A 9,490-nucleotide genomic window follows, 5' to 3' on the forward strand; every position below is an offset into this window, starting at 1 on the left:
CTTTTCCCGCTCAAGGTGGCTTCGTGTTTCACTTGGGCGGGCTCTCCTCTATATACGTAGACCTAGTGGACCACAGTTCTACTATTTGGCGTCCCTCTCCTTTTCTCTTTTTCTCGTCCCTTTCATTTGGCCTCGTCGCTGGAAAATGGATTGTGTTCCCTCTCTAGAGTAGTTCTTACTTCTTTTGTCCTAGCTCGGAGCTCTCCTTGTAGTTGTTGTTGCTGATGTTGTTGATGTTGTTGTTGTGAAAACCAGTGAATTGAGTGGATCCTCCCACAATAGCCATGCACCTTCAGGGGCCCCAGCGGCCCTAGTAAAGGTGGAAAAGAATGTAACAGCGAGAGCGGGAGGACGGAAGAGAGAGAGAGAGAGAGAGAGGTAGCAAAGAGAGGAAGAGGCCTCAGAAAGGCCCCCTTCTCCTCAGAATCAGGGAACGAATGCGAGACGGAGGCTTCAAAAGCGAGCAATGGGAAGAAGAAGAAGACGATGACGAAGGGGCAGAAGAAGGACGGGAGGAAATGGGAGAGAGCGCAAGGTAAGAACCACGTTCCCGATGATTCGACCTCGGACCTATGGCCAGATCGATGTTTGGTTCGTTGGTTGGTGCATGGCTGTCCAACGGACCCGCTCTCTCTTTCTCGCTCTTTTCCCACTTTCTCTCTCTCTCTCTCTCTCTTTGCCTCCCATTCTTGGTCTGTTCTTGCCCCTTTTTCTGCTCAAAGTGAGGGCAAGAAAATACCTTGATGGTTCGCTACTCATTCCCTCTGATCTTGCCTTTTCAGTTCCTCGTTGGCGAGGGAAAAGGACTCTCCTGTCTTGGCAAGTCCATCATCCATCACACCGTTGCGCGTGGTCGGGCTTTGAACTAGAATCATCAGTGATTATAGTATTGGTTGAGCTTGCTTATAAATGGCCAAGTGTTCTATGTCATTCTACGTCATTGTGGGTTTAAGATCGCATCTAAGAAGCGTCAGTTTAGTGTCATCATGTTCTTGTAGTAAGCTGTGGAAGGGAAATTACAAAGGGAACTACTGATCTAGGTCCTTCACACCTTTGAAAAGGAGGGTCTTCACTTCCTCCTCCTTCTCCTACTTTCCGTCTTTCTTGAATGAATGGAATCGAAACACGGGTGCTTTATTCTCGTTTGTCTTTGTTGACAGCCAATTGTCGAAAAGGACAACCAAGTGCTTTTCATGCCAATTCCCCTGGCTCGTTAGCTCTCTTTTGAGACTCTAGTGCACCACCTTTTCTTCCTCTCCGCCTATCTAGCTTCTTAAACGGTTGCAGAAGAATTGAATGAACAACGCAAACGTCATCTGGAACAACAGTAACAACAGTGACAACAGTAACAACTACTACTACTACTACTACTACTACTACTACATTGGCAGTTACAAAGCGGCAAGAGCCTAGAAGGAAGCACACGCTTTCCGCTAATACATCTGAAAAGCTCAAGTGGAATGCACCCTTATCGGATAATCGTGCAACTGGGACACGGTCACTCATTCCGATATCATTTCAAGATCCAGTAGATCCAGCCAGACCGCAACTTCAAAGGTGGAGAGAGAGTCAGGAAGAAATCAACGACGACCTACGTATTGGTCAAGCTCCACTCCCATTCCCCTTCCCGCACACACCGAGTCTCACTTTCCGGAATCCCATCTTGGCCTTGTGTGGGCTTGGCTGATGACTGGGATGGACGGCGGAATGTGAAGAGATCATCATCGTATCGTTATCAGTCCTTGAAGCACCAACCCATATCCTAGGCCTTTTAGGAGTTAAGCTCTCTCTCTTCCGCTGGTATCCTTTGATAATGCCCTAATGATGAGATGAGATCCTCATCACTAGCGTCGAGAGACTGTCAGTTATGAGGTTGGTGAGACCAACAACCGACGCCACTTCCACGATGAATAATGCAACCCCATTAACCAGAAAATATTCATCAACCGCATTCAACTCGGAGAGGATATCCAAGTTTTCAATCGTTCCGCCCCCACCACAGTCCATGAAAATCCCGCTGAACTCATCAAGCCTCAACGTTTGAGATTCTGCCTGAAACTTTTTTTCCGATTCAAGTGTTGCAAGGAGCGTTCGTTGAGCCTTGGGAGATGAGGTGGGTGCGAGTGTGGTGTCCACGTCCCTTGATTGATTGAAGAACTCTTGGCTTTAGGCCTGAATAATGGGACAAGTGCAGAGAACTTAAGTGAATCAATCCACCGGACACCGGAGAATGGTTGGTTCACGGTGAGCAATCATGAAGCGCTCCAATTCTAACCAAATCCAGCCTTTCGTCTCTCGGGGGTCCTCTTTGAAAGAAGTCGACGATGGCGAGTTGTTGGGCGGCGAGCCCGAAGATCAGGACTATAATGAGTGTGAAATCCAAGTCCCGCTCCTTCGAGAGCACAGAGAGAAACGATCTCCACATATCATTGAATTGGCCGATGCCCAACCTCCATTTGCGAGGCGATCCCAATTCCTCTCGCCCTATCCGAATCGAGGTCGACAGGCCATTTTGTTCGCATCTTCGAGAAGTCCATCTCTAGTGACCACTCGATTGGAACCCGTCTACCCTTGGGACTTGGACGACGATGATGATGAGGTTTACACCCGGGACGGGAAAAATGATCCCCCACAGTACGGGGACGAGGACAACCACCACCACCACCATCGTATCAACAATAGCAATAGGGACGAGGATGACAATGACGACGAAGAGTACGAACACCCATCACTTGAGAACAGTAAGCCCATTTCCACTATTTGGTTAATACGTAGAAGGTTTTTGATGGCCAGTGTGTACAGGTAGCTCTGACAAACGACGGAGACCGTGAGTAACCACCAGACCACACTTAACGAGGCGAGCAGAGCCAAAAAGGCGGCTTGTTAGGTCGTAGTTGTTCCATATTTAATGCACAAGCTTGATCCCTGGGGGTTCGAATCGAACCGTAATGACCAAGTTGGCTCGCAGCACGAGAACTACTTGACCGACCTACTTATCACTGCCGAGGTTTGTTGTATTCCACCTAAACCAATTCAAGCCAGGCCCTTCGTTTTTGGGATGTGAGGGAGTCGGATTTGCTCGATCTCCTTGATTCTTGTTCCAAGGGAAAGCTCCGTCCGTCTTCATTGAGTAAAGTACACTAGTAAACCTACTATGCGTAGAACTTGGGTCTCTCATGCAATTCCAATCTCATTTGAGATAAATTCCCGACCGGATTATTCCCGACAGACTGGTAATTGGCCAACACCTTCTGCACTTGTTGGAACTTTTCCAAGTCATCGCCATAGAATGGCGCTAGGGATTGTCTTTTAATGCGATCCCGACTTTCCATGTCCCAATTCCTCGTTCACTCTTTGTCATTTGGGTTTGTTGGTATGCTGGATGTGTGTGTGTGTGTGCGTGTGTCTCTGTGTGTGTGTGCCTGTGGCGGCTCATGAAAGGGATGAGAATCACCCGAATTAAGACAAATTGCACACCACATGATCTGACATCTTGTTCCAAGACCCGAGCCAGATCGGTCCCACCGAGACGAGCGAACAACGAACTACGAGCCTCAAAGACAAAGAGTGGAAATGAATGGGATCTAGCTGGCTAGATAACTAACAAAATAGCGAGCTCGGCATTCAATCCATCTACCACAGTACGTACGTAAGTGGTCGACCGGCCTTGTCTTCACCGCAAGGCCAGAAAAGAAAACCATTCAATTCTTCACAAATTGATTGAAACTGGACCAGATCCTGCTCAGTGTTTTCATTCAGCCAATGCTCCTCAAGATGATGGTCCATTCCGCGGGCACGAACCAGGTCGTATAATATTCCGAATTGGCTCATTTGCCGAGTCACTGAGCAATGGCTTGGAGAATTTCCGTCGAGTGCCCTCGGATCCAAATTGATACTAATGGTTGACATTGGCCGCTCATCCCCAGTCTTGGACAGTGGGTGGATTGGGTGGAACGAACGAACCTCTTGCGCATTTACTGGATTGGCCTGACTACGTACTGTCCTACGTATATGCCTGGCAACTGAACAAACGTAAGAAAATGGGTACTACCCATACCCATACCAGGAGTGATCTACGTAGTATGGTCGGTTTGAAACAAGGTTGATCATCAGTTTTAATTATTGTCGACCGAGGGGGAAGCGAACAATTTGGATGGGACCTCACATCATTACGATGGGGAAGCGTATCTTTGGGATGGGATGGGATGGGATTTAAGTGCACCCGGATCAAAAGAAGCGCCTGCTTTCATGAAAGCTCAACCAAAGTCTGTCCTAACGAGAAGACGTGATAGTATCCCTTGAAGTTTCTTGACTTATTGGCTTGGGCACAGGAATCTTTCATCTACCGGTTGTCTTTGTTGAGCTCGTCAATTATTCCAATCAGATTGGATTCAATTATGCATAGGCAGGAAGAGATAAAACTCATTTAGAACGGGTATTTTAAAAGAAATTCTTCTGCTCTGTCTCCGATTGTGTTGTCACTTTGAAGGCTCACCTGTTTCACCGTGTCGTGCGAAAAGTTTGGAACAACTTTAGTGCCAAGTTCAAGTTGCTATTTTGGCCGTTCGGCCATTATTCAACAACCTTAGCAACGCCCTTAATAGTGTCTAACTCAACTCGGGAAGTTGAACAAAGCTTGAGAATTGATCATGTCAATTTTGGACGGCCGTTCTCGAGGTTCTCGAGTTCTCAATTGCTACCAAAGACCTATCCATTGTCAACCTGCATAAACCAAATTCCAAATGGGATCCCGTTGGTGAGGTAAACTATTCAATGACACACCATTTGTCAAACGCCCTGGCCTTGATCCTGTCAGACCAAACTAAACAAAAATATGTGCCCAACTCATTCAGGTACAAGTTGACAGGATAAAATTGACGAGTTTTCGTTTCCTAGTTGCACGCTTAAAAATGACAGAGCCTAGAACAAAAGTAGAGAATAATCAAACGGTTCCAATTCAGAAACCTACAATTCACAGTTGCACTTGGAAAGGTGGTCGGCGATTGGAATTGGAAGTTCAATAATCCTCGTTGGTATTGTTGACCTTTTGGGTACTTGGAATAAACTTCATTGTATCGATCTTGTTTACATTTGAGAATGCTCATTCGGAAAAAAGCATCGATCCTCTGAGATGAGCACCCTCAAGGTCACAACCCAACCATAAGCAATGAAAAGTTGAAAAATTAGTTTATTCTCAAAACCCTTGTTAGGACTATTTTCAATCACACCCACAACCTGAGGTTCGAAAACAATATCAAAAACAATGCACATTGTTATTCGAAATGACGAGTGTATTGATTGAGAATCAAAACTCTGACAGACTCTTTGTTCTACTCTGCGACCTGTGCCGTTCCAACTAATTGCCTAGAAATGAGAATACGCGTCCAATTTCTAAAATATTGGAATCGCACAATCACCACATTGCCCTTAGCGAGATTGTCGCCGTTTTCAATTTAAGTTTGGAAACTCCTGGCTCGGCAGGGGGATGGAAATGTACGTGGTAGAACGAGCGAGACGCTCAATTTCTGGAAATCTCTTATCGGTTCCAAGTTTCCTCGGGTGAGAAACATGTTCCAAACTCTTTGAATCAACTCATCATCAGTCTGCCTCCATTCAAGGCCTTTTCCTGACTTTGTCGAGTTCCACGTCGTGTTTTTTTTCGACTTCACATAGACTGAGTCGAGGCCCATTCCTCATCTTGTCTTCTTCCCAACCAGTAATACGTTCGTTGTGTTCCATCAGGTGAGATGCCATAGTTCCATAATCAAGTTTAGGACTAGAAATGAGCCTTGCTGATGGGAACTCTGTCAAACTTAATCAAGCTACGCTTGTTTCGTTCTGAAATGTGCGGGTGGGGGTGGGTGGGTCCCTTACCTTCCTCCATTTCCTTTCGAGACAAAAACAGAGCGCTGTTGTGGACGGAGGGAACCATTTGCTAAACTAGGTGTTTTAGCGATTTCAACCTTTTAGAGCCACATATACAGGTTTGTATGTAGCACGAAACAGCGAATTTGTAAACATACTTGCTTCCACCCAATATTATTCATGTTCGTAAACTCGACCGATGTCACTATGTTTCATGCTTCAAAACGGGTAAAAACACTGATGGACTCAGACACGTGGGTGCTCTCAAAAGATCTAGCCCATCAAAACTAAGGCCCAATCCATCCCATGTGGATCAAGAGAAGAGAGAGAGAAGGATGGATGGATGGAGCACGAGAATTACCGTTCAAATGGAATTTTGAGAGGAGCCATTGGTTCAACGTGATCACAGTCCTTGCCGCTCACTTGTTGAGTTGGCTACTTTGTCGACTCATCGTCGTGGTTTAAAGCGTGAATGGAAATTCTACCCACTTGGCGCTGTTTAAGGGCTTCTTCACCATTGAGGAAGCCATCACGCTCCAGAAATGGAGGAACCAGAGAGGCCAAGAGAATGAATGTTGTGGGACGAGCCTTTGTTCCTTCAGCCCGACACTCACAATGACCAGATGATAAAGACAGGCCACGGCAAAGACTTTGGATATGTCTTTGAAGATCAATGGATCTCGGGATATTCATTAGCATATAACTGATAATGCCAAGAGGCAATTTGGAATTGGGATTGGCTCTGGCGTTGACCTTGCCAGAGAGAGAGGGGCACAGATACCTACACTACACATTGTACGCCAAAGGTCGATCTCTGTTGTAGTAGTAGCAGTAGTAGTGTCTATCCAATCATTACTATGGGCCCAATGGCACGTTAGGATTGTTGTAATCACGTCATGAATCGGTGGGTGTCCAAAATTTATCTTTTCAAAGACAAGCAAGCTAGAACCATCCCCACCATGGCAGTTGCACTTGGTCCCTTCATCGTTAGAGAGTTGTTAGGTGGGTAGTTGCCCTCGTGTTATCGTGTCAGGCTGGCCACCAAGTGTCATCGTTCCAAATTGGAACTCGAGGGTCTTCGCACTAAAGCCAATACCTAATAAGAAGGTTTTCGGTGTCAGCTATTCCCTAGTGCCGGCCAATAAAGATGGTTTTTAGCGTCCTAAAGTTTGGTCACAGACTCCCTCCCGGCCTTGGTGGCGTACTTGGCCAAGTTTCCTCGATGGCCACCGAGCCTTTGAGTGGTCCAAGTCCACCATGCACACCAGGCTTGGGCGTTAGATCGGATATTTGTAAGAAAGAAGTTGTGTAGTTCTTGTTTATGGATTTATGGAGCATAAATTGGAGCGAACTTGCCTCTCGGGTCCGAGCAGCGAGCATGGATGATGATGATAGCCTTGGCGTGTCCTCGCGTTTTGAGCAACTTGACTTGGCGGCCTTCTCCTCCTTCCCCTCCTACTCAACTTTTGCACTTTGAGCTTCGGTCTGATAAATTTCCCTTGAGATTGAAGTTGAGGGGGTTTTGGGCTGGCCTCTTCCATCGGATGCTGAGTGGATGCTCACGTAGTGCCCAGTAGACAGGCACTGAGTGATAATGCCTCACGATAAGCAGGCTTAATAAAGCAAGGATCCCCTATCCTATTCGGAGCCATATGGTTTCTAAATTTGGACGGCAAGTACGAAACATTGCTCTTTCGGCGCGTTTGGACATTGAGGCATTGTTGGTAAACGATGCATTGTCTTGCTCCAATGGACAACGGGCAAACAAGTTTATGACAATATTTCAGAACCCATTTCAGCGTAATCCAGAAAGGGCGTCTCATTTTGAAAAACGCAAATTTTAAACAAGAAAAAATTGTTGAGGACTAAAACTGTCTTTGAATTTAAACATGTTACAATGTGTCCAATGGTCTAGATGTAAAATGAAGTGTAAACTTAATCAGTTTACCCACAAGTCTCAGCACATTCTAAGTTGGATTTTGTTTTTAAAGCACGTTGGAGATGAATGGGAACAAGTTGTTTTTTTAAGCTGACATCAGCTTAAAATTTACATACCTTATGTGTTATCATTGGCCGTTTACTGCTTCATCTAGGCATTTTAGTTATGTCTAATAAGCTTGTCACAATTTTTCTAGGCAAAGTTATGAGTAGTAGAGTTGCATCTCTATTCAAAACGAAACTGGCAAAGAATTGTTTAGACTACTCATATATGTAGTAGATGATAAAAGAGTAATGGTAATGGAAGCAAGGAGAAAACAACAACCACAAAAACGACGTGAAAGAGTGGGAACAAGACACAGCTGTCAAAAGTCAATTTGTCAGATTAAAGGCACAAAGAACATACACTTTATAGAATTGAAGCCTCTTCCAAGACCAGATGAGCCCGATTATTCGTGAACTCCTTTGTTGTGTTGGCAACTCTCAAGGGCAATGGAAGCTTGTTCCAAGCTCTGGTCGAGCGTGCGAAGAAGGAATCACTGCGAAGTCTCGTCCTGGCCAAGGACTCAAAAAGGGATCTGGTTTCCAATCTCCCAGTTGTCATTCGGGAACTTTTGTCCATCTCGTGGAAGAACGGCGAATCATCCAATAGAGCAATTGGTTTCCCGACCTTTGTTTTGTTTGCTTGTTACAAAGTCAGATGGCAGCTCTCTCGCTCGGCCTACAGTCTGATGATGGGTGTCCCAATTGAGGGAGATTCCCACTTCGTCGTCACGGCCAACATTAATTATTACCCCACCCTCGGGAATGACCGCAGGTTCGCCCATTTTAGTTATTAAAGCAGCAGCTCATGTTGTACTCAAATACCACAAAGAAGCTTAGACTAGACCAGCCTGGGATCGAAACAAGGTTCGTAAATTGGAGAACGGATGCTCTGCCAATTCGATTCCTAAGCTAGACTTGGTTCCGATTTGTATACATTTGAAAGTAGAACATCAACTCTAGTTTTAACGCTTTTTCTCCAAAGAAGGAAGAGAAAGAAGAACTGAGAGGCGGGTTGGATATTCTTATGAAACTGCTGCAGCTCATAAGGTTTCCCAAACTCGGAAACAGCTGAGCAAAAAGGTGAATCTAGTGAATTGAGATTGAACTCAGGAGCCAAATGAGACCCATGACCTAATCATTTCAGCTTATAGGTACAATAGGGGGGACAAGGGTAGGACAGCTTTGTAGCTCTCCTATGAGCTCCTTCCAATCTTCCAATGTGTCTGTTCCAACTTTCGAGGGTTTCACATTTGAGAAGAAATGTCTAAAAGAGGGCGCACAGACTTCTTTTACAGGTTCATGAGAGTGGCCGGGTCTCCGGGATCATATCCAGTATTCTGGTTGATGTTGATGACAAGCTTGTACAATTTTGGCTTTAAGTCAGGCGCTTGTCAAATACGAGTAATCACCGGGATTTAAAATCAGCCGGAAAAGTTTGAACTCGTGGAACTTGGAAAGCAAGCCCCTGGGCTTTGGTTTTAGAGGGTTGATAAATCCAATACATAGAAGCGGACCACATTTACTGCCCTGCGGCACTCCGAAAGTCTCCATGGCCAGTCTGGAACCCTGCCCACTCAACATTACTGGATTGTATCCAGATTGTATTTAGATCAATACTATTAGTGGGCGTGGATCTTCTTTC

At 45.6% G+C, this 9,490-nt stretch overlaps 1 protein-coding gene across 1 annotated transcript in view; it reads left to right on the forward strand.

Annotated features, from left to right (window-relative positions):
• Positions 1-566: 566 nt before the first annotated feature.
• Positions 567-9,490, forward strand: part of LOC131889641 (voltage-dependent T-type calcium channel subunit alpha-1G-like) — an 89,520-nt gene continuing 80,596 nt past the window's right edge. Inside the window, exon 1 of the mRNA XM_059238823.1 lies at positions 567-2,741. Within this exon, the coding sequence (XP_059094806.1) occupies positions 2,255-2,741 (487 nt within the window). The 5' untranslated portion in view covers positions 567-2,254. The remainder of the gene's footprint in view (positions 2,742-9,490) is intronic.

Source organism: Tigriopus californicus, chromosome 1 (assembly GCF_007210705.1).
Source record: "Tigriopus californicus strain San Diego chromosome 1, Tcal_SD_v2.1, whole genome shotgun sequence".
NCBI classification, from domain to species: domain Eukaryota; kingdom Metazoa; phylum Arthropoda; class Copepoda; order Harpacticoida; family Harpacticidae; genus Tigriopus; species Tigriopus californicus.